We start from the raw sequence: 25430 nt of genomic DNA, 5'->3' as shown, positions 1-25430 counted from the left end.
CACAGGCAATGCACTTGCTTATGAGGATGGATTTGTTCAATGCACACACACAGGCATTGCTTATTTGATCCATTTCTGATCTTTTATGTTTTTTTTTTTTTTTTTTTTTTTTCTCTTTAGTTGTTTTTTTTTGGAATTCAACTTTTGTAGGCAACCGAATGAATTATACCTTTTTCTTTTTCTTAAAATAGGATTCAAACATACTGGTTTTTAGCTGATATTTTTATTTATAAAAATATTCGATTTGATTATGATTCTTATAAAACCATTTAGATTATACTTTTAAAATTAGCGATGCGTAATAAATTTTAATTTTATTTTAACATTTTATAACAAAAATATAATTATATTTAATAAAAATTGTCATTCTCCCTTTCCCTTTACAGTGATCAAGTAAAAATGAGAAAGAGTCAAGAATTCTTTTTTTTTTTTTTTTATCGAAATAGAAGAGCTAAAGTTGAAGATCCGGAGGGTAAGCCATGTTTGGAGAGTGAGCTTTTCATTGAATGGCTACACGTGCATCCCGGCTTTCAATCTGCAAAAAAGGGAAGGAAACCAAACAAAAAACGTATATTATTATGATTACGTGCCCATCTCTCCATTGTCCATTCAGTTGCTCCACTCTCACTCAATGTGACTCGTTACATTTCTCCCATGTCTCCATTTCTAAATCTCCAATCTCTGATATTTCCTGTCTCTCTCTCTCTCTCACTGTTTTTGTCTCCTTTCCCCTTCAAAAAACTAAAACAAGAACCGCATATTCTGATCCCTCTCTCTTGGACTCTTTAACAAATATCTTACTCTCACTCCACTTGTTCTTTAGCTTATTATTTACATTCCTTCTCACTCAAATTTCTCCCCCACTTCCCTTCTCCCATTCCAAATCTTTTTATCATTTTCAAAAGCTTATTAATATCTTCAAAAAGGGTACTGCACTGGTCACTATTAGCTAAAAGAACCCATTACTTTTTTCTCTCAAATACAACAATCTTTTTCCATTTTTCTGTTATCATTTTATTGTTCTTGAATTGAGTTCTAATTCATTAGTAAAAGAAACGACCAAACTTCTGTTTTTCTTTTTTTTTTTCTGTTTACTTGTTTTGAAAGAATGGCAACAACTAGCATAGAAACTAATGGTACTAGTTGCATTACTGTATCTGCAATTCATTCTTCTAAGATTCCACCAACTGCAAACCCATTAGCTAGTGACCCATCAGAGATTGCATCTAATATCAATTACCACGCACAATATTCTCCTCATTTCTCTCCTTTCAAATTCGAGCCAGAGCAAGCTTACTATGCCACTGCTGAGAGTGTCCGCGATCGCCTTATACAAGTACTGTTTTGTTTTCAAGTCTTAAAATTTAAAAGTTTAGTGTTGTGTTTTCTTGATCTTCTAGCGCTGTTGTTTGTTAAAGTTATTCTTGTTTCTTTTTCCTTTATACTTGATAGTAGTGTGTCTTTAATACTCTGTTAATTGTTTGCTGTTGGTCCTTTATAAACTCTCCTAAGAATGTGTACAACGAACCGGCTAAGGAATATGTATTAGCTAGAAGGTTAAAAATGCTATATGTTACATGTTGGTTGCATGATTTTGGTAACCCGTGTCTGTCTATCCATGATCTTGCAATCAGAACGTAATATTTGATATAGAATGTTATTCTAACTTATGACTGAAGATTTGGAATATGAAGATGCTAAAACAGAAAAAATGATAAAGAAAGCTTGTGAGTATGGTGACCGTGATGATGTTTATATCTTATCTTTTGATGCCTGCAGCAATGGAATGATACCTATCTTCATTATCATAAAGTTGATCCAAAGCAGACATACTACTTATCCATGGAGTATCTTCAAGGACGAGCTTTGACCAATGCTATTGGGAACCTGGACATTCGAGGTGCATATGCTAATGCTTTAAATAAGTTGGGGCATGAACTTGAGGAAATAGTTGAGCAGGTAATCCAACTGTGGTATTTACTTAAATTCAAGGGCCTTTATCCATATAGCCCATTTCCCAAAACTTGCACTCTTTTAATGCTTGGTCTAAATTAAGCCTTTGCAAAAATTGAGTCCTAATTGTGCAAGTTACATCCAACGTTTTCAAGTTATTGATAATCTTGAAATAAATGGTTGTTGAAACTAATTATCCCCAAAAGAAAGGGGGTTTAAAATCTATTTTTGGAATTTTATCTTTATGAAAACTTGGTACTTGATCTCTGATATGTTCTGAATGGGTTTCGCTTATTTGCTATGTGTGCTGTGAATGTTTTTTGCACCCTTTTAATGTTTCTAGTATTTAGTTGGCAGTGTACCCTTCGAACAATTAATAGACTCATTCTGATTTCATGGTGTCAAATAAAATAAATCGGGTAAATCCGTCAGACTACAAGATTGTGACTATTCTACATTAGCTTATTTTTCATAATCATAGTTGAAGTTTTGAAAACATTCATTTGTGTTCACTCCTACATGCATTCTGTTATTGATCACTAGAAATGGTTGTTTTATAGGAGAAGGATGCAGCACTTGGAAATGGTGGCCTAGGAAGACTTGCTTCATGCTTTCTGGACTCTATGGCAACTCTAAATTTGCCTGCATGGGGATATGGTCTGAGGTACAGATATGGGCTGTTTAAACAGCGGATTACCAAGGAGGGCCAAGAAGAACTTGCTGAGGATTGGCTTGAGGTTTGCTCCTGCTTCAAAATAAAATTTAACATCATGTGAACTTATTAACATTTTATTTGGCTGGTCTTCTGCAGAAGTTCAGTCCTTGGGAAGTTGTCAGGCATGATATTGTATTCCCTGTCAGATTCTTTGGTCAAGTTCAGGTTAATCCTGATGGATTGTAAGTGTTTAGTTAGTAGTAAACCTTTAGATTAACCAAGTTACTACAAAGTCTTATGATGGTTTAAAAACCTTCCTATATGAAGGGCCCATACTCACTTTCAGATTATGTTCTTTATGTAGTGTCTATGGTCGTATTTATCTTTCTTATGTCATGCAATTTATAAGATGGTTCATCTTGTATATACAGCCGAAAGTGGGTTGGTGGAGAAATTGTGCAAGCTTTAGCTTATGATGTCCCAATTCCAGGATACAAAACGAAGAACACTATTAGTCTTCGTCTCTGGGAAGCAAAAGCATGTGCTGAGGACTTCAATCTGTTTCAATTCAATGATGGGAAGTATGAATCTGCTGCACAGCTTCATTCTAGAGCTCAGCAGGTTGGTTTACAACTCTTATATCAGAAAATATCCTTTGGCCAGCATCTGTCTCATGTCATAAAGAATGTGTGCTAATTGCTTATTATGGAAAGATGCTCAATTATATGTAAATATTCCATAAAAGAAGCATTTGACACATAATAACCATGCAGTCGTGAAATGTTTCATTTGTTTGCCAAAAGTTGTGCTCGTAAAAGTCATGTTCATGCAGATATGTGCTGTTCTTTATCCTGGGGATGCAACAGAAGATGGAAAGCTTTTGCGGCTGAAACAACAGTTTTTTCTTTGTAGTGCATCACTTCAGGTAGGGATATTAGCAAATTCTCTGTTCTTTCTGCCTTTTTTTGGTACATGGCTGTGGCCCTTGTTGTCTTGTGTATTCCTGAGCATATGATCTCTTCCTCCGCCCCTTAAAAATGGAGATAACAGACAAGGGTGTTTGTTGCACAAAATTTAATCCCATAAAGTTGCTGAGATAAAATAGTGATAAACTCATGTTCCTTCCTGTTTTAAATATTCCATTTACATGTAGGGCTGTCAGGGCTATTTTCTCCACCATTCACATCAATTTGCAACCAATTGCAGGATATAATTCTCAGATTTAAGGAGAGGAGAACTGGGAAGGGCCCATGGGAATGGTCTGATTTTCCAAGCAAGATTGCAGTACAACTAAATGATACTCATCCTACTCTCGCGATTCCAGAGCTAATGCGATTACTAATGGATGACGAAGGACTTGGATGGGATGAAGCTTGGAATGTAACAACAAGGTGACTTGTCTCATAATTTTCGGGATGTGCTTTTCAGTCACGTTCATCTTGTTTTCTGGCTATCACCATGTTACCATGCGTATTTCTATTGAGATTTGATGGTTATTAAAAATACAGGACAATTGCTTATACTAATCACACAGTCCTTCCTGAAGCACTGGAGAAGTGGTCACAAGCTGTGATGTGGAAACTTCTGCCACGCCATATGGAGATTATAGAAGAAGCAGACAAGAGGGTACACGATCTAACTGTTCTCCCTCCCTCCACATTTATGTATGTAATATTCCAGTGTGTTTATAGAAGTATAAAAATTCTGCAGTTCATTGCAATGATACGCAGCAGTAGAATTGATCTTGAGAGCAAGCTTCCCAGCATGTGCATCTTGGATAATAATCCCCAAAAGCCAGTTGTTCGGATGGCAAACTTATGTGTGGTATCTTCACATACGGTAAGAGGTCCACTCTATGGGACTCTAAAGATTGCATATAAATTGAGCAAATAAGCTTGTGGATCACACTATGTAATGGTAAATTTTAACCAACCGGCAGGATGATATTTTCACTCTAGATAGGTGCCCCATAGTTTAAAATTCTTTAATTTAGAAGTCAATATTGTTGCTGATTGAAACTTTCAAATCTTATACAAGCATCTGCTATTTTAATTAAATGTTTTTTCGTATCTGCGTGTCATCCTGTTATTAGTTTTCCATTATTTTGCTTAGGATCCTTTAATTTGTTGAAGCCCCCAGGGTCCTTTATTTAAATTGAGAGCCCTTAGACATGGTTTCTTGGTTTTTTAGGTTCTCTTCTGTCTCTTTAATTTGCTGAATTTGCTTACATGTGAACTCTTTTTGACATAACTTGGCTTTTCAGGTGAATGGTGTTGCCCAGTTGCATAGTGATATTCTAAAGTCTGAACTATTTTCAGACTACGTGTCTCTATGGCCCAAAAAGTTCCAAAATAAGACAAATGGCATTACGCCTCGCCGTTGGCTCCGGTTTTGCAGTCCTGAGCTCAGTAATATTATCACAAAATGTTTAAAAACTGACCATTGGGTTACCAACCTTGACCTACTTGTAGGTCTTCGAGAGGTAAGTATCTTCTCTGCTACATGCGTGGATGAAATATGAACCACTTCCATTGAGATTAACTCCTGATGTCTTCTTGAATAGGTTGCTGAAAATTCAGACTTCCAAGCTCAATGGGATGCTGCCAAGATGGCTAATAAGCAGCGTTTGGCACAGTATATACTGAAAGTGACAGGTGTAAGCATTGATCCAAATAGTCTGTTTGACATACAAGTCAAGCGAATCCATGAATACAAAAGACAGCTTCTGAATATTCTGGGTGCGGTCTATAGGTACAAGAAACTAAAGGTACGAACTTATCTTTTTCTTCTTTATTTTCTTTCTCTTTCTTACTCACTCAATTGAACCATCATGCAGACCAGTATAATTGCATTCCTATTTTAGTACTGGTCAGCAAATGCTGGCATAATAGTCCACCAGGTTAGGCGGCAACATCTTGTATTTTCCAATCACTAAAAGCTCTAGCCACTTGTGATGCCCAAGCTGTGTCATCTTTAATTGTGGTGACTTTATTTTTCTGTTTCAGTTTTCATAGTTTCTTTTTTTGAAATTCAATGTGCAGAAAAGGAAAATAACATAAGAAAGAAAAGATTCTCCTTAAATGTTAGGCTATCTCATGCTATAGGTTCTTAAAATTGGCAAAGAATCAAATTTGGGTGAAATCCTACACAGGTTAAATGCTTGATTTCTTTGATCTTAAATAACTGTGTTGTTTGTGTGCAATTTTGGGGTTTGAAAGGGCATTTGGCAGTTGTGGTGGGGTTTGAAAGAAAACTACTAGTCCTTTCTAAACGAGCAAAACTCATGCACATCTATCTATCACAGATTTTATTACATGCTCAATACCTACAGTTTTATGTGGTGCGACTTATTGGACTTCCCTTTCACTGGATTGTGACAGGAGATGAGTGCTGAAGAGCGGAAGAATACAACTCCGCGCACTATTATGATTGGAGGAAAAGCATTTGCGACATACACAAATGCTAAAAGAATAGTGAAGCTGGTAAATGATGTTGGCGCTGTTGTCAACAGTGACCCTGAAGTTAACAGCTATTTGAAGGTAATGAAATTAAATTGGAATGTTTTCCCACATGGCAAAAATAGATTCTAGGCTAGCTCTTAGCCCATTTATCAAACTACCCCTAACAAATGAGCTTATACAAATTTTTTCACTGAGTTCAATTACTATTTATCAAAAATTTGTTTCATTTGATGGTCTGAAAAATTTAAAGTCTAGTAGAAGCCATCATATTGAGTAACTGATGTCTGAAGTCGTTTGGAATTGTTCTTCATGTGCTTCTTAACCAAGTCTTGAGCAAGCTATGACAAACATATTTACAAGATAATAAGTTGTGACAAGATTTAAGCAAGCTGCTTAGTAGTTTAAAGGAATCGAGCCTATTACTATTTAAAACCAGAAATTCTTCAAATGTACTTTGAGAATCACTTGTCATTAACAACTGAGCTTGAATCAGCACCTTAGCCTCCCAGCACAAAAACTCGGATCCTTTCTGACCTTAGATTGAGACTCTGACTGCAGCTCTAGGCCTTGGATGTAGCTACCAATACCATCAGATGGGAAGAATATCAACCGAGAGGTTATAATTTACTAGCAATAATGTTGCTACTTATGCTTAATGCAATATGTTCTCTTGATTTTCTTTAGTCAGATTGCCAAATTGGCAAGCGCACTTCTGAAATTTGTGTTCCTTGCACCTTGCAATAGTAAATGTCGGTTTTCTATTTGTGATATAATTTGCTTAGACACCTCCATTTCTTGGTTTTACAAAGAAAGGTAAGACCTTTTCTATAGAATCCTATGGTTTGAACTGATTACTTGAAGGACTCTTAAAACTTTTTCCTCGTAAGAATAGATGAGACCTTGAGATTGTTCCTTACTCTAAAATTTAAAAAGTTACATTTATAAAAATAACCATGGCAGTGTGTTCTGCTTCCTTTGAGATGGGAAGTGACATTTTGGAGAAAATTTGCATGTGCACAAGCACAGGCGTCTACCCATTCCACGCTAACAGCTTATGGCTTTCCACTCATGAATGGTGCTTTTGCAGGTAGTATTTGTTCCAAATTACAATGTATCTGTAGCAGAGATGCTAATTCCGGGAAGTGAGCTATCACAGCATATCAGTACTGCAGGCATGGAAGCAAGTGGCACGAGCAACATGAAATTTGCACTCAATGGTTGCCTTATAGTAGGAACACTAGATGGGGCTAATGTGGAAATCAGGGAGGAAATAGGGGAAGAAAATTTCTTTCTCTTTGGTGCAACTGCCGATGAAGTCCCTAGACTACGCAAGGAAAGAGAGAATGGATTGGTAAGAAATAAAAATATGCAATTTCTTGATATTGATCATCTTGGCCTGATGTTGTTACTGCAAGTTTTTTTTCTTTTTTGAAGGAAGGTTGTTACTTCAATTTGAATTCTAATTCTGTGAATTTCCAGGTCACGAATGAGTGAACTAGTTGGATAAAGGAGCTAGCAAATAACCCTTGAATCTTTCTAGTGCACCAAAAAAATACCCTTGAATCCATTACTTGCCAATTTTAAAAGCATAAACTGCACAATAGATTCCTACAACTTTAAATGGCCGTACGCTACTTAGGCACATGAACTTCTATCATGTATTCACTTTAACACCTTAATTTTCAGTATAACCTAACAAACACTTGGATTCTGCTTTGGTAACCTCTTTAACACTTTTAATTTCTGATTTAACCTAACAAACATCTGACTCAATTGTTTGATAACATTAAAGCACCTATGCACAATAAACATGAACATGTTGAAAAAAGCAACATATTAAAACATGTTTACATATTGCAAAAACTTACAGGTTATGGTGTCTATTAGATTACATTTAATTGTTAAAAATGACCAAATGACTAAACTTCAAGTGTCCAATTATGCGTTAGGCCACTTAAAATCTAAATCAACTATTGACACAAAGTATTGGCTCTAGTATGTGGGCTTTGCAATTAGACTTCTCTTTCCGACTAGGCTGTACCACCTCATTGATTCTGGTTAATTTGTCGACAAGTGTTATGGAGTAGTAATCTGAATCATTCTCAACAAAACAAGGAAGTAATAAAATATTTGGTTTCAGATATCTTTTCATTTGTTGCTTAAAATTATTATCTCAGCTTTCCTGCTTTCCTAGCTTATTGATTCCAGACAAGTATGCAGCTGTCCTGTTTTCCTGCCTAATACTTTTGCTGACTTCACAGTTCAAACCTGATCCTCGATTTGAAGAGGCCAAGCAATTTATAAGAAGTGGAGCATTTGGAAGCTATGATTACAACCCGCTTCTAGAGTCTCTTGAGGGTAATTCTGGTTATGGTCGTGGTGATTATTTTCTTGTAGGACAGGACTTCCCAAGCTACTTGGATGCTCAGGATAGAGTAGATGAAGCTTACAAGTAAGATACTGAGCATCTCAGTTTTGATTTTGACATGAGTTTTGATTCATATTGCTGCAACATTATTGCTCAACAAGGGAAGCATCCTCTAGAACAAGAAGGCATTCATTGATCATCACTTGGTACAATCCATTTCAATCTTAAATGAAACTTCAGACTGTTTGACAAATTAAGTCACAACTTGAACCCGCCTGGATAAATCTATTCCATGTCTAACTTCTCCTTTGCTATGATCATGTAATGTAGGAAATTTTATGGTACATATAACCTGTAAAGTCAAGTGAACCGGTGATTGAAAAACTAAATGTTTGCAGGGATCGCAAGAGGTGGCTAAAAATGTCCATATTAAGCACCGCTGGCAGCGGCAAATTCAGCAGTGACCGCACAATTGCTCAATATGCCAATGAGATCTGGAATATAAAGGAGTGCCGAGTACCATAAGTGACAACACAAGTCACTTCTCACTTCTCAGTTTATGTATATGACTATAATCACGTATGGTTGCAGTAGGAAGAATCTAAAAATCCAAAAATGATTTAGGAGAAGGTATCATACTTCTATTGCAATACATGTAAAACATGAATAAACCAGATGCTATGCATCTCATCATGCACGCATGTTTTTATGATACTTTATCCCCATGAATAGCATCTGTGAACATTTTCTGCTATGACTTCTACATTTGTGATATCTCTGCATTGGGCAGCTATAGTTGCGATTGGACAGCTATATGTTCATGTTGCCACTGCGAGTATTTTCAGCAGGTCAATGGAGAAGATGGGTGCATCAATAGAACCCATAGCAGAAAATGGATCCGTTAGCCTCATCCTGTCCCACCAAATGATATATTAAATCTATCGCTTGCTATAAAATCTTGCTCGTTTACAATAGTCAATTTAATATCAACAATACAACTATCAATATGTCCTCCAAACTTGCAGTCGATGACCTCCTTATCAAACTACCCATTCGTCTGGAAAGCCTAACCATACTTTTCCCCTGCTCAAGTCATGTTTCCTACCTGTAAAAGTACCGGGCTAATAAATGCTACTTATCTACAGAGGGTTGACCAACAAGCATAGAAGCAGTTAAGGTTTACCGTCCGATAATAATAGTTCTTTCGTGGGTACTTTACTGTTAGTTGCCGCCACATTAAACTGAAAACTTGGATGATCTCCCCTTGCCATCAAGCTAAAGTGACCTAAGGACTAGGAACAATCCATAGGAGTAAGACTCAAGATTTGACAATGTGTATCTTAATGAAGAAAGAAATGACTATCAACTGAAGGATGAATAAAACGTGTCCATCAGCTACAAGCTCGGGCAGATTATGAGATCCTTACAATTTCAGGCTTCATGCATTAGAAGCCACCAAAAATAGTAGCACAGTTCTAAGCATGCCGACAACTAAATAGCAAGTATGAGCTAACATAAAGCCACAGTAATTATTCTGCGATAAGTTGCAAAGAAAGGTGACAAACTCCGATATACAGGAAGTAGATTACCATGCCCAGACTTGAAGAACTTAAGGCCATATAATCTATAAAGATACAACAGCAGACACTTCCACTCCCTCTCAAGATGAAGGAGACGCAGACCTAGGGGTTGGAGACCTAGAAACAGATCTGGAACTTGCACTCAAATTTCGACTCCTAGAGTAAGTATCCTGAGAATCATGCACTGATGAAGCACTGCGGGACCTACTCCTCCTTGACCTCTTCCTTCGTATCGGGGAAATACTTCTAGAGTAACTTCTCTTCAAGGACTCCCTCATTCTTGGAGAGGGGTTCCTAGAGTAACTTTTCCTTGAGCTTCTTGGTGGAGGGGAGCGACTACTAGAATAGCTCCTCCTTGAGCTCCTCCTTGGACTAGGTGAAATGCTGCGTGAATAGCTCCTTGCACTTCTTCTAGTCCTTCGTCCAGGACTACTAGAGACAGACCGATGTCTATGTCTTCTATAATACCGCTCACCTGGTGAATCATACCTAGAGCCATAAGGTGAGCATGAGCGATCATGCCTGCTTACAGGAGACCTGCTGTAAGGAGATCGAGATCGAGAGTAAGACCGATGCCGACTGTAATAGTAGGGTGAATATGATCTGCGGCTTCTGTAGTAAGGAGAGTATGATCGGCGGCGCCTGTAATAGAGAGAATATGACCTACTCCTACTGCGGCGTCCGTAGCTGGGAGAAAATGACCTACTCCTGCTGCGGCGTCTGTAGTGGGGAGAATATGACCTGCTCCTACTGCGCTCAGATGAATAACGAGGTGATCGGCTTAGGCTACCCCGATAACGAGAGTAGCTGGGAGATCGATGGGGAGAATGACTAGGTGTCAATCGGCGCACTGCAACAAGCAGCCAAGTGAAGTATTAAAAGACAAGAAATTTCTATCACCACAGCAGAAAGAGAATAACTAACATAACCTAGCAAACATACTTACACTTACCACGAATTGTTCTAAGCCCCAGATACCTTCCAGGAGTAGGAGTTCGTCCTCTCCGCCTTTTAGCCTAACATAAAATAATTGAGTCAGTTCATCAAAATATGACACCACTTCAAATTATAACAAATACTTCAAAATATTTCTTATCTCCGCAATATACATGAAATCAAGTATTTGTAGCAAATTAACTGATAACAAAATCAATCTAGCAAATAAACTTAAACAGCAGAAGATTTAATTGCTAAATAAAGAGAGAAATGCAGGGCATACAACCCTAACAGCCTGATACTGCTTGATGTATTTGATTTGTTTGGTTAGTTGTGCTAAGAACTTTGAAATTTGACGAAGAGCTGCTACACACAGCTAACCTGCTGCCACAGAAACTTCAAGTGGAAAGCAAACATCTTTCAAACTCATAAGAAGCAAACCATCCACAATTCTCAACACAAATTTAAGCAGACAAAAGTAACCAAGACCCAATAAAATTTGAGTTGGCCATCATGAACATAAGTGAGGGAAATACCTTCTCTACTGTAATGACACGCCCTTCAAGAACAGAACGGTTCAGATACTTAATGCAGCGATCAGCTTCCACAAGAGTGGACATGGTAACAAATCCAAATCCACGAGATTCTCTAGTCCATGGATCAACCACAAGATGAACATCAATCACCTAAAGAACCAAGCATGTAAAAGTTAGAACACAGGAATAAAACAGAAGTAATAACAAGAGCCTATTACAAGGACTGAAATTTTTAAACCATCCCTCATAATTTTTATATTGTTTAATCATGATACCATCACATTACCACATTGTCTTAAAAGGAAAAGGAAAAATATCACTTGAGCAAGGCATTAGGCATACCTTTCCCTCACTAGCAAAATGCTTCTCAAGATCTCTCTTAGTGATCCGAGGTGACAACCCTGTCACATACAAATTGTTACCCGGATTTTCCACATCGCTTGAGGGGCTCCTGCAATCAATTAAAAAAAAAAAAAAGAATATCAAGAATGTATAAAATTTTTTTTCCAAAAGAATAAAGAAAGAAGCTCGTCAACCATGACATTACCTTGACCTTGACCTGGACCTGGACAAAGACCTCGACACTGACCTGCTGTATCGCCTGTATGGGGAAGGAGAAGGGGAATACCTTGACCTTTTAGAGTAAGACATCTGGGGCAGCATCAACAATACAATAAAAATCACATACATAAACAAAAAGAAAAAGAATCCAACCAACACGAGTAAACAACTACCAATTCTGATCCCAAAGAACAAGTGAACAATCAAAACAAACTAGAGAACCATAAAAATAAAAAACTTACCAAATTTATTGCTTTTAAAAGATTGAAATTAAAGGTTTTAGGCTATATATTTGTGGTACTGATTCATAAAATTTCAGTAAAATACTCATACAAACACAAAAATACAAACGCAAAAGATTAGATCTTCTACCGAATCAAGAAAACATAAACTCCAATTTATTTTTAAAATTACATAAAATTCAAGCATACCTAAAACTATTGACCATGAAAATGAATACCTGACCAATTTTAAAATTGATAACTTATGTTTAACATTTTATTTATATTCAATTTATGCATTAAATTATAAATATGATTCTTTTACCCAATGCAAAAAATTGTCTTTGAAACCAAATCAAAACCACAAAAAAAAAAAAAAAAAGGAAGTGATTATAGAGACCCTAACATACCCAAAACAATTTAGAAAAAACCACTAGCCTTAATTCTACACAACTAAAAAAATAAAAAATAAAAACTCAGTAACTGAATCACAATTAAAATTAAAGATAACAAATTCGAGAACTTACCATGAGATATTGGAATAAAATTCTCTCTCGACCTTACAAAATGCAGAGAATGATATGAAAAGTAGTGGAGAAAGAATAAAAAGCGTTATATACGGAGAGATAGAAGCAGAAGCTTCTGGAGATACGGACGCCAAAGTTTATTCAAATCCCTTCTAAATTCCCCATTCAGGTCCGCGGCCTTTTCGTCACAGTAATCCGCAGTTTGGCTCACTACGATTTGCTTCAACTGGTGTAATGGGAAAGCGCCACGTTGCAAAGAGTTCCATTTATTTATTTACTTTATCATGTTTCCATTTTATTTTTATCCGTATCAATTAATAATTTATTCATCTAATGTATAATTGTTTTATTTATTTTATATTTAAAATAAAAAATTTATATCATATATGTAATTTAATTTATAAAACTAATATAAAATATAAAAGCTATTTTTATGATATTTTTATGTATGTTTATATTATTGATTTATAAAAATTATATAATATAATTTTATAAAATTTTTATATTTATTATATGCTAAGATAAATAAAAATGAAAATTATATTTATTTATTAATTTTAATTTTATATTTATTTCATTCTAATAAATTCTCAACTTCTATATGATAATTATTTTTAAAAATATCATATTTCTAAACTTTTACTATTTAATTTTAATTATTATTATTTTTTAATATCAAGTATCTATAGATTGAGAGTTTTTAATTATTATATTCTAATCATAAATTTTTAAAGTATCATAAATTTTTTTTAACTGATGTTTTATGCTCCAAAATTACTATTTGCTATTACTTTTTATATATATATTATGAATATAAATATATATAAAGATAATAAAATTTATTATTAATATGTAGTAGTTATGATAATTATTATAGTTATTTTTTAAAAATGTGGTAGTTCTATATTTAAATAAGTTATAAATTTTTACTATATTTATTATTAGCATTTAAGATTATAATTATTTTTTAATAAATATTATAATTATCACTTTTATATATATATCATGTGTCATTTTCTCATTGAAAAACATGACATGACTTCATAAAATTCTACCATGTGGAGCCTCATGGAAAAACTTGGTATTCTTTATTGTATGATTATTTTAGTTATTTTATTTTTGAATATTTAAATTTTATATATTATATACAATTCAATTTATAATTATATTAGTATTATAGAAATAAATTTTGATTTTTTATTTTTTTTTATATTTATATTAGTCTTTGATAAAAATCATGTTACATTCTTATGAATTTTTATATGCTAAAATAAATGAACACGAGAAGTATATTTTTTATCAATTTTATTGCAGTAATAAGTTTTCATACATCCAAATAATAATTATTTATAATAAATAAGATTTTTATAGATTGTGCTATTGACTTTTTTTTTTTTTTTGATATCACATATAGATTAAAATAATTTATTTATTATATTGACTAATAATTCTTCAACATGTCATAAATTTTTTATTTATTTATTTATTATTTTGTTTATATCACATATATATAGATTGAGATTTTTATATTTATTATATTGGATTAATAAGTTCTTCAATATGCCACAAATTTTTTTAACTATTTTTATGATTCAATTTAAAATTTCTATTATTTTACTAATTTATTATTGTATTCTATATATATATATATATATATATATATATATAAATATACATTTTATAGAAAGATAATAAGATTTATTATTAATTTGTAATAGCTATAATAATTATTATACTATATAATAATTTTATATTTAAATAAGTCATAAATACCATATTCATTATTAACATTTAAGATCACATTTGATTTTTAAAAAATATTATAGTTAATATTCTTTTCTTAAAACTTATAGTTAATTATATGTCATTTTCTAATTGGAAAAAATATGACATAACTTCATAGAATTTTGACATATGGAGTCTCGTGAAAAAACTCGGCATTTTATATATATATATATATATATTAGTTTTGATTAAAGGTAATTTTTATATGGCGTCTGCATTCTGTTATATTATATTAATTATTTTTTAATATTTAAATTATGTTATTTATATTTATATTTTATAATTTTATATTACAAAATTCTTTTATCAAATAATTGTGTCACGACCCCACCCGTGGGCCCGTGACCGGCACTAGGGAATGGGAAGGCTTAAGGCCACCGAAACCCGTAGTAAGCCTGACACTCACTGATTTAAACAAATCTCATCTCAAATTAATATTATTAAAGCCACAATTTATCTTAATAGTTACACTTTACAAAATTACTTCGGTATACCAGAAAAACTAGGCGAGACCTGAAACTCAGAAAATTTACAACTGATACATCTACTATTACTACTGCGGAGAATCTAAGATTTACCAATTTACATACCAAATCAAATACATCACCCGATGATGAAGGAGTCGGATTCTTGAATAAGAGTCGCAGGAGAACTAAATCACGAATCGAAAAAGTAAAAATGAGGTATCGGTCTCGAGAGTGAGTTAAAATCAAATAATCTAGGGACTATTGCTTCTTCTCGGAAAACATAGATTATTCAAATCAAGATATCAAACCATACTATAATCATACCCTACTATTTCCTTCACATAAAATATTAATCATTCGAATCAAAATATCAACCATGCACGTAAATACAAATCACATTATAATCAAATACCATAATAAATAAATAAATAAAAATATATATTTACTTTTACGGGACGAGTGGCTCGGTAGAATCCTAAACCCCAAAATCTAGTAGCCATTCGGCTCTCTTAATCCAATAAGACTGGCGCCCCGAGAGCAATGCTCGACCAGGGACCTTACTTCCAGTCTGGTCACTTAAGTATCCAAATAAGAAATCTAGTAGCCATTCGGTTCTCTTAATCCAATAAGACTGGCGCCCTGAGAGCAATGCTCGACCAGGGACCTTACCTTCAGTCTGGTCACTTAAGTATCCAAATAAGCCGGCGCCCCGAGAGCAATGCTCGACCAGGGACCTTACCTCCGGCAATTTACAAAAATCAGCCCAGAGAGCCATGCTCGACCAGGGCAAACCCATAAATATCTTATTACATGTCCATGATCATTACCGGTGTGCACACGGTCCTGATGTAACCCATCAGGCGGCATGTTCTACAAACCACGTTTCCCAAGACACAATCATCCATTTAATAAATATCATTATCTGATGAACTCAACCAACACATATCGAAATAAAGATTAAAGATCTAAGGTAAAACAACGTGCAATTTGTGAGGAGAAAAATAATAATGTTTATCTTATTATAACATACTAATAATAATATTTATATTATTTCAAATATTAATAATCAAGTGAAATCATTTATTTTGCGATACTAATAATCATATTAAGCACAAATTCTAAATAGCATATTAAAATCAGACTAGCAACAGCGCAAAGATTAAATGACTTTAACTCACAGGATTGGGCGACCTCCTAGCTCTGCTCCGGTGCTCTTTTGGAGCGAGCCAATGCATGATCATCTAATCACGGAAAATAATTTATCAATACCGAGACAATCGATCATTAATCCTAGGTCTAGACTCCTAAGAATCTCGACTCGGGAGAATTCTACCGAAAATCCGGCAGAACCTCCCTTACAACACGAACATTACCCCCCGTAAAAACGGGTCCAGGACCTGCCAGAATAACACTTCAAATACTTAACGATTCAAACAATAGGAGTCGGGTCCCCAAACTTCACTATTTCCCGACTCCGCCACACAGCACAAAATACGAGGCAGGCAAACTGACAGACAATTATTTTTGACTCACAAATAACATCAAATACTCAATATAACCCAATAGACACAATTAAACCAAGAATTTCTAAAATTAACGGGCCAAAGAAAATTACCGAGACGCTCGGTCGCTCGGTCGACTCGTTTCCGGCCGCCGGAGTCCGATCAACGATCTGGACAAACCATCGGACTCACAACGACGCGCTGACGACGATCCCCGCTTCCGATTTTCCGATCTGACACCCGATCATCCGGAGAGATTTGCGGACGATCTCGACCGTCGATTCGCAAACGAAGCCCGATCGCCACCAAACCAGTGCCATCGCGAAGCTTGAGCAGAGGAAAGTCGGGATACGCCCTCCGATCATCCATCCTCCGCCGGAGCTCGCCGGAAAAGCCCAAAAACGCTGCCACTCTAAGTTTCACTTTGTAGGATCTTGCAACTCTGGCCACCCCGTGCCGCCACTTCGCCGCGAAAGAGCCCTCGCCGAGAGAGCCGATCGCCACCCAACTCGGCCGCCAATAACACCGGAAACACGCCTGAAGCCGCCGGCGCTCTTCCGCCATTGGAGCTTTGCCATTGCCAACAATCGACGCCGGCCTCTTCCGCACCGCTGCCCCTTCTCTCTCTTCCCGGCCACACTCTCTCTCTCTCCTCCTTTCTTCTTCCCCGATTTCTTTCCTTTCAATATCGACATTAGGCCCCGAACTTTTCCTTATTGCAATTTGGTCCCTCAACTTTCTTAATTACTTACAATTTCATCCTGCAGAATTCCAATTTAACCCCCAAACTTCTTTTTAGCCTTTCAATTAAGCCGCTAACTATTTAATTTGGGCCAAATCCGAATTATTGAAAATACACAATTACAAAAATACCCCTGACCGACATATTTATTTACGAAAATACCAAACTCACAAATTTCCATTAAACCCTCACAAAAATAAAATTATACTTTTAATCCTTATTCCAAAATAATCCTCCAATTAAATCCTATACACAATTAAATTAAATAATCAATTTGCAACTTAAAATTTAATACTACTAATCAATTATAATACCAATTTTTCCAAAATTCTTTTATAAAAACATCCTTTATAATTTCTTCCAAAATTTTTCAATATATAATTTTACTTATATAAATATGCATTTGGGAAAATTTTGAATAACCAAAATATAATCATTTCTCAAATAATTTACTTGAATAATTTCTTAAAATTTCAAACTAATTGGGTATAGAAAATAACTCATTTATTTGATTAATATTAAATTTTTCATTAAATCATTTCAAATTAAACACAACAATAAAAATAAAGCTAAAATTAATTTAAATAAAAACTCATTATTAAATATATAAAAAAATTCCAGGTGTTACAAATTGTTAGCTATATTTAATTTATACTACATATGCCCCTTAATTTTAGGTATAATATATATATTACTTATATATTTTATTTATTAAATCTACTTGCATTTTGAAAGTCAATATAATTAAAGAAATAATTGATAAAAAGATATAAGTTGATCATTAAATTTCTTATCAAAATTACAATTCTAGTATTACCAAAATTATTAATAAGAATAAAATTCTCTTTATAATTAAAATTTAAATTATATGAATGTTTAATATTTTATTGAATATACTTACTTAAAAAATATTTAAATTTTACTAAGATAAAATTATGCTAAAAGTTAGAGTAAGTGAACGATTTAATGATTAAGTTGAACAAAATATTATCATCAATTTAGTATAATAACTTTCTTGATTTTGGATGAAATATGTAATAGTTACTTCCATTAAAAGACAGTGAATTTATTAATAAACTATAAGAAATAATTTGTTAATTACATTAAAAACCAGAAGATAAATAGTATACAATCAAACTTGTTTGATTATTGTCTAATGTAATTTTGATGGAAAGACTTTCTAATATAAAATGATAAAATAAAATATAAAAAATATAATTTTTAAATGTTAAGGGATAACTAGTATAATATGGAAAATTCATAATGCGAAATAGTAATTACTCCATTTATTTATTTTCTTTTCTTTTTTTACCTCCTTTTGATTTTAAAAATAAAAAATCAAATCAAAAATTATATTTACTTTTATTTAATATATTTTAATTTCTATATCAAAACAATAGCAACTAATTTTTTTTATTTAAATAATAATTTCTTCCTTAAATTTCAGAATATTATTTTTTTAGTCATTAAAAAATTGACAGATTAGGACTAAGATATTGTATTATTTAAAATATGAAGGATTACAGTTTAAATTTATATTGAAAGTGTTAAATTTGAAAGACAATATGATAGTAGAGTAGAGTAGAGTAGAGTATATATTTTCTGTTTAAGAATCATTTCCTTTAGTTTTAAATAAAATGGATGAAAGTAGTTAAGGTTTAAGTTTGTTCAAAGATAAAACGAAAGTTAATAATAACTTATATATATGAAATACAATTTTTTTTATGTGTATCAATATTTTGAGACGATGAATGGATTTGATAACTCAGCATCGAAATGGAATTCATCACATATAAGTTAAGGTTTTGATTTGTTTCATAAAAGAAAAACAAGAATTAGATACACCGAATAAGAACAATCCAGGGTCTCAGCTACAAAGCAAGCACGACTCTGCAACATAGAACTACCAGCAAAAAGGAGAGACAACACTGCCTGCAACAACAACAAAACAGACTCCAGGACAAGATCCCTACTCCTATTTTCACCTCAACATTACAGTATCCTGATTCCGTTAAATGATTATTAATGTCAGGACGAGAACTATGAAATGATAAATTGATTTCTGAATTGCCAGATGAAGTATAAGATAGCAGCAGAAGCTACTCTTCTAACTATAAACTGTAAGCTCCTGAAGGCTTCTAAAAGTATTTACAGGCTTTAACACTTGCAACCAAATATGGTGAGATGAAACCAAGTAACCAACTATACAAATATGGCACTAGCCAAATGTCCGAGCTCATATCCACCGGCCAAATCTGTTGCCCATAGACCAATAAAAAGTGCAATTACAGGAATAATTAACTAGAATCGAGCACCAACACTGCCCCTAAGATATCCAGCCAAAGCTGCTAACTAAGGAAGCCTGCTTTAATCACAACCTTCATGGATGATATAATTCAAAAAATTAGAGCCAAAAAATTTCCTTATCTAGGATCATGATTATGATTAAGCAAGGTAATAACTGAAAAGCCTCCTAATTGTATAAATTATCTAACTTTTACACAGACAAGCGCCACCAAATCAGTATTATGGTGCATGTTAAGCACAAGTACAATCCAAAATCACAAGTAAAAAAGGCCTTTCAATTCAAAAAGGATAAAAAAGATTGTCGAATAAAGCATCATCCAATCAATACCCAAGTTTCATTGCTTTGATGAAGTTGATGGTCCAGACCCTGGGGGTGGAGGTCCAGACCCTGTGAGTGGAGGTCCGGACCCTGGAGGTGGAGGTCCAGAACTTGAAGAACCTGCAGCGGCAGTCCTGGGTAGTGGCATAGAATGCTGATGCTGCTGGGTAGCTTGTGTAGCTGGTGGCAGCGGAGCTGCAGAATGATATGGGGGATACTGTTGATAAGGTGGCATTGGTGGCATAAATCCATATGGAGGATAATGCTGATGCTGATATTGCCCTGGAGGCGGGGGCATACCTTGATAAGGATAGTGCCCTTGCTGCCTCTCCATTGCATTTCTGTTCTCCCCAGATCCTGTTGGCCCAGTTGGATTTCCATCTTGGGATGGAACAACGGCACCCATTCTTTGAGGATCCATTGATGGATAATAAGTTCTTTCCTGCTGTGGGGGTGGTGGAATATTAAAGTAGTGCATTGGTGGAGGTTGGTCCTGAGTGCCAGCTGGATGTAATTGGTTCTGTTGCTGAGATATAACAGCTCGAGGCAGCATCCCACCATGAGCCACTGCTGCTTGTTGCCTTGCTTCTTCTGTCCCTTCTAACTCAGGTCTTGGTGCTTGGGGTCTACCCCACATAAGCTTCAGCCTCAGACCCTTGATAACTAGCTTGTTTGAGAGCTCTTCTGCAGCCTTCTCCGCACCCTCTCTGGTTGTGTAGGTTACAAAAGCAATTGCTCGTTGAGGCACCATTTTAATGGACTCAATCTCACCATGTGCATAGAAGTTATCCCTCAGATCCTGCTCAGTGATCCTTGCATCAAGTCCGCCCACATAGAGGGTTTTAATGCTTTCATCATCTGGCGGCTCCAGTGAGGGCATTTCACCAGCCTTGTTAAGTAACTTCATAGCTACTGGATCATTCACTCTGCAGATATTTAAGAAGGAAAAGAAAAATGAGAAAAGAACATAGTGGTCACACATCTAAAGGTTCATGAATCACATGTGATGCCCAACTGATCACCCACGTGATTGAACAAACAGGTGTATGCATGCAAATTAGAAGTTAGTAGTCCACATGATTAAAATTCTCTCAACTAGAACTGTAGTGCTTGAGTAATGAAATACTTCAGTGGCACAAGAAAATGATATATCAATACATTACTGGCCCAATTCATGTTTGACAAGAAAAACAAGACTTGAGGTTCTCAAACACAAATGAAAACTTCAGGGGAGTATCGAGTAAAAAAGACACATTTTCATTACATGTGTTTGACAAAACAAACATTCAAAAACACAATGAAGACTCAAAGCGAGTCTCAAGTATAAAAGCAACCTTGAAGAAAGAATTTTACATTGTCTGCTATAGTAATATGTGATATCCCACTACTTTATCATGCAATGCATAAATGAGAATCAAAATGTCAAGTAATACACTGCAGCATCAGATTAAAATTTATAAGATTGTTCCATGTCAAACCTCATTGAACTGACAAAGACTATGTCAAGAACAATCAAGAAGGCACTTAATTACAAGAAAGAGGAAACAACAATCAAGACGAGTTATTATATGCAAGAAAAATCATACTAGATGCAAAAGATTATCCACTTTACTTACCCATAGTAACGATCTTTTATATTCTGCTGTGATAGCTCCCCAGTGATAGGCATCTCGTGCCTGTAAGGGCATTCAGCACCTCGCGTACATTCACCTCGAACATAGAAACTACAAACATGTGCTCGATTTCTTTTGTAGTATGGTGTTGTTCTCTGAAGCTTCAGAATAGTGTCATTTGCCCGCACCTTCCCATATGAAGATTCATAATCTATACCAGCTCTTGCCTGCAGTAATTGTATCATATGTCAGAATAACATACACAACAGAACGGAAGATATGTAAAATGAAAGAAACTCTAGAATCATCAACATAAATCTCTCTGTCAAACTAAGGCAACTAGATAATGAATCTCTACGAATTCTTAGCATATTTACATGAAGCAAGGAATCAACACTGTAAGTCTACATACCAATAATACAAAGAACTACAGATGTAATAAGACCAAAAAGTAATTAAGGGCACCACCTTCCCTATTGAAAATAATAATCCGAATGCTACATTCCCTCTCCAGTCCATCCAAGTCAAAATTATATAAATACACGACCGATGTCATTCATCAGATAATGTTCAAATCAGGAAATTACTGTGCAATACCGCACATAGTTTAATATTGTGGGCAGTAAGGTTACTAAACTAAAGTTGTTTTGGGATAAAATAATATTTAACATGCATTCTCTAATCGCTCCATATCAAATGCAAATTGGACAGCATTAAATAATGTTTAAATTAGGAATTTCAACATGTCATTGATATAAAGAATAAGTAAACATACCCTACGATCATGCTCCTCAGCGAAGTACTCTCGATTAACATCACTTTTAGGAATAGCATCATTAGAATTGATATGCAGAGCAGTGTCTCGAACTTGAACAGGCAAACCATATTCAAGATCCAAAAGGCAAACTTGACAAACATTTTTCAACTTACTACATGTTTGGCAAATCTCACTCTTTTTAAACCTCGCATCCCTCCCAGGTCTCCATCTAAAAACAGTAAATGGCCGCGTACATATCTTGCATTCTTTATCAAATTCAGCTCTAGTCTGCACATCCAACATTAACAAAACCCACAAACATTTAAACGACAAACTCATTATAGAATTTATATAAAAAAAAAAAAAAATTCTTCTGATGAGAAGAAACAGACATACCATACGAACATATGGATTGTCACCAAGGCAAGACTCGCATATAATAGGAAAGTCAGAGCGTTCCCAGCCATCAGCTTCGAGATCTCTTAACAATCTATGAGCCATATTTCTCTTTTACTAAACCCTAAAATTTCGAAATTAAGAAATTAAAGAAAAAAAAAAAAGGAACGCAGGTGAAGTTAAATTAGTGAACATTCTTTCTTTCTTTTTCTTTTCTTGTTTGTTCAATTAATACCTTAAATAACTCTCAACACAGTAATTGAAGAAGCCCTAATAACAGTCATCATTCAATTGACATCGAAACTTGAAAATAAGAAAGAAGAGGAACTAGACCCAGTGAAATAGATTAAGCAGGTAACTGCGAGAAAATATCAAAATTGAAATTGGAATCCAATTCGAAGGGAAGGTACCTTAATATTGTGGCGGTGTAGCTGTCCGAACCCAACTCCGAATAAGAGAACCAACCAGCCTCAGTTTAGGGCCGATTTTCTTTTCTTTTGTGTTTCTGTTTTTTCTCTTCGATGACAAATGGCAATTGAAAAGATACGAGGCCAAAGGCTAAAAAAGTGCTTAAGCTATTTGGAAAATTTCAATTATCTTCCTAAATTTATTTTTGGTACAATTAAGTATATATAGTATGAAAACCCAAATGATTAGGCCCCAATTTGATAACAAAGTTAGGACTATTGTTGAAACGAGTGAGGCTCAACTAAATTTTGACTAGTTTGAGTTTGACTTTTTTTGTCCAACTCAACTCGAGTTAGATTTGCTAAATCAAATTTAAATTATCAATTAAGTTATTTTTCAATCCATTAAAAAAAAAGGAATTATATAAAGATTTAATATACACGTATATATTTATATACTTATATGTTAAAAATAAAAAATAATATTTAACAAATAAGTTTATATATAGGCTAATTTCTCTAGAAATAATTAAATATTAAATTATTAAAATTATACTGTCAGAGTTAGTTCACGAGCAATAATAGTCGTTGCACAAATTACTAGCTAAAGTTCGTCTAGTTAGATTTGATTTATTTATTGAAATGAATCTCGTTGAATAAATCTTGAGAGTTTAGCCTCTTTAAAACTCGTTTTATATATATATATAACAAAAATATAGAAATACTAAAATATAAAGCCTTACAAGAAAAATACTCTTTAAAACTTTAGATAATAAATGAATGTTAAATTTTTATAATACTAAAAGATAATTATCTCAATAATATGAATAATTATAATAAAAATATTTTATAAAAAGTTTGTGAATTAAATAAATTATAGAAATTTGATAATGATATTTTTTAATTTTATTATACAAATAAAAATAATAAACTAATTACTTTGAGAATATTGATAGCTGGAATAAAGTAATATAAATAAAATAACTTAATCTCAAAACTCTATAAAAGTAGTAAAATAATATAAATAAAACAATACAATAATTTGGCTTATCTTTCTATTATAATTTGTAAGTTAAAACTTTATATAAAAAATTTTGCATGTTGCAAATCAAACATTTACATATTGTATATTATATATTAATATAAAAATTATTTTTTTTCTCAATTTTAAATACATTTCAAATAATTTAAAATTAAAAATATTCAGACTTTTTAAATATTAAAATCAGATAAGATATAAAGAATAGTAGTCCAATCTGAAAAATATTCAGGTGGACTAGTGAATAGTTGAGATTAACTAAAATAGAGGTAGAATCGAGCCTAGTCAAATGGAAATATTGTCAACTTCCATTTTGAATTAGTTTGAAAATTAAAAATTTAATCAAGTCACATTTTTTAAATTTTAACTTATTCTGATAACATATTTAATATATTCAAATTCGATTCAATCATTTTATTAAAAAGGTAAAAGACTTTTTCTTATTTTAGGATTTTTGAAAAAATATTATTTCTCATTTCAAAGTAAAATTTTATTTAATTTCCATTTTAGGATAGTCAAATTTGTAAAAAAATATATAAATATGTATCCACCGATTATATTAGTGAAAACAAATTTTAATCCATTTATCCACCTGCTCAAGAGGTAGACAGAGTACTACAAATATTACCATACCATGCAACTTATATATATATATATATATATATATATATATATACTAGTGATTTACTCGTATACACAATCGTTATTATTATTTTATAAAATCAAATTGTTACATACAATTTCATAATTTTTTAATATTTAATATTAAATATATATTTTAAAAGTAATAGTAAACTTACTATTTTTAAATGTATCTTTTAATGTTTTTGAAATTCTAAAACTCTATTAGTACAATAATATATAAGTCATTTTAAAAATATTTATTAATTAATTTTAATATTGTATAAATTAAAACTATCAATACAATTAATATTACTCTTTTTCGTGATTGAAAATCTATTATATAATTTAAAAATTAAATTTATTATTAAACAATTAATATTACTCTTTTCGTGATTGAAAATCTATTATATAATTTAAAAATTAAATTTATTATTAAATATAATATTAAATATATAAATTAAGTTGTTATTTTTTAAAATTAGAGTTATTATATATATATATATATATATATATATATATGCTTTAGTTTAATACTTTAAATACCCCAGGTACAATATTATTATTATAATAATAATAGTAATAATAATAATAATACTTGTAATAAAAAGATGATAAAACATATAATAAAAAAATGATAATAATATTAACAGTAGTAATAAAAGTAAATTAAAATT

The 25430-nt window shown here is 33.1% G+C and overlaps 3 protein-coding genes across 7 annotated transcripts; 1 reads left to right on the top strand and 2 right to left on the bottom strand.

Moving 5' to 3' along the window:
• The first annotated feature begins 567 nt into the window (after positions 1 to 567).
• LOC8279775 (alpha-glucan phosphorylase, H isozyme) lies at positions 568 to 9191 on the top strand. Its single transcript, XM_002520389.3, has 15 exons — positions 568 to 1336; positions 1780 to 1959; positions 2514 to 2690; positions 2765 to 2850; positions 3040 to 3229; positions 3441 to 3533; positions 3815 to 3999; positions 4117 to 4234; positions 4319 to 4447; positions 4872 to 5090; positions 5172 to 5375; positions 5989 to 6147; positions 7157 to 7420; positions 8331 to 8521; positions 8836 to 9191. Exons 1-15 carry the CDS (start codon positions 1109 to 1111, stop codon positions 8960 to 8962), a joined length of 2550 nt encoding a protein of 849 aa, XP_002520435.1. The 5' UTR covers positions 568 to 1108; the 3' UTR covers positions 8963 to 9191.
• A 586-nt stretch (positions 9192 to 9777) lies between these two features.
• Positions 9778 to 13003, bottom strand: LOC8279777 (serine/arginine-rich splicing factor SR45a). 4 transcript variants are annotated; one of them, XR_001535311.3, is made up of 7 exons: positions 12799 to 13003; positions 12037 to 12140; positions 11832 to 11940; positions 11490 to 11639; positions 11240 to 11349; positions 10970 to 11033; positions 10729 to 10867 (listed from the first exon to the last, which is right to left on the bottom strand). XR_001535311.3 is itself a non-coding variant. In XM_015720019.3 (6 exons), the coding sequence occupies exons 1-6, from the start codon at positions 12799 to 12801 to the stop codon at positions 10098 to 10100; spliced, it is 1206 nt and encodes a 401-aa protein (XP_015575505.2). In that variant the 5' UTR covers positions 12802 to 13002; the 3' UTR covers positions 9778 to 10097. The 4 variants fall into 4 exon arrangements, 3 of the variants coding, with proteins under 3 accessions (XP_015575505.2, XP_002520437.2, XP_048232330.1); XM_015720019.3 differs by lacking the exon at positions 11240 to 11349 and having other exon boundaries at positions 9778 to 10867; positions 10964 to 11033; positions 12799 to 13002; XM_002520391.4 differs by lacking the exon at positions 11240 to 11349 and having other exon boundaries at positions 9778 to 10867; positions 12799 to 13002.
• Positions 13004 to 19752: 6749 nt separating this feature from the next.
• Positions 19753 to 23254, bottom strand: LOC8279778 (zinc finger CCCH domain-containing protein 40). Of its 2 annotated transcripts, XM_048377069.1 has the most exons (6): positions 23097 to 23203; positions 22922 to 22989; positions 22687 to 22810; positions 22309 to 22578; positions 21537 to 21760; positions 19753 to 20846 (listed from the first exon to the last, which is right to left on the bottom strand). In XM_048377069.1, exons 3-6 carry the CDS (start codon positions 22789 to 22791, stop codon positions 19937 to 19939), a joined length of 1509 nt encoding a protein of 502 aa, XP_048233026.1. In that variant the 5' UTR covers positions 22792 to 22810; positions 22922 to 22989; positions 23097 to 23203; the 3' UTR covers positions 19753 to 19936. The 2 variants fall into 2 exon arrangements, with proteins under 2 accessions (XP_048233026.1, XP_048233022.1); XM_048377065.1 differs by lacking the exon at positions 22922 to 22989 and having other exon boundaries at positions 23097 to 23254.
• Between the last annotated feature and the right edge of the window lie 2176 nt (positions 23255 to 25430).

The sequence above is a fragment of the Ricinus communis genome, chromosome 1 (assembly GCF_019578655.1).
Source record: "Ricinus communis isolate WT05 ecotype wild-type chromosome 1, ASM1957865v1, whole genome shotgun sequence".
NCBI lineage: Eukaryota > Viridiplantae > Streptophyta > Magnoliopsida > Malpighiales > Euphorbiaceae > Ricinus > Ricinus communis.
Note: the sequence above shows the minus strand (reverse complement) of the source record. Positions and strands in the feature narration are given on the sequence as shown.

Coding starts and splice junctions, on each gene's coding strand:
- LOC8279778 (XM_048377065.1), bottom strand. CDS start 22,791: ATGGCTCATAGATTGTTAAGAGATCTCGAAGCTGATGGCTGGGAACGC. Junction 22,579..22,686: donor ACAATCCATATGTTCGTATG/GTATGTCTGTTT, acceptor TTGGATGTGCAG/ACTAGAGCTGAATTTGATAA. Junction 21,761..22,308: donor CTGAGGAGCATGATCGTAGG/GTATGTTTACTT, acceptor CAATTACTGCAG/GCAAGAGCTGGTATAGATTA.
- LOC8279777 (XM_015720019.3), bottom strand. Junction 11,034..11,489: donor GTGTCATTACAGTAGAGAAG/GTATTTCCCTCA, acceptor ATTTTATGTTAG/GCTAAAAGGCGGAGAGGACG. Junction 10,868..10,963: donor TAGAACAATTCGTGGTAAGT/GTAAGTATGTTT, acceptor TGCTTGTTGCAG/TGCGCCGATTGACACCTAGT.
- LOC8279775 (XM_002520389.3), top strand. CDS start 1,109: ATGGCAACAACTAGCATAGAAACTAATGGTACTAGTTGCATTACTGTA. Junction 1,337..1,779: donor TCCGCGATCGCCTTATACAA/GTACTGTTTTGT, acceptor TGATGCCTGCAG/CAATGGAATGATACCTATCT. Junction 7,421..8,330: donor AGGAAAGAGAGAATGGATTG/GTAAGAAATAAA, acceptor CTGACTTCACAG/TTCAAACCTGATCCTCGATT.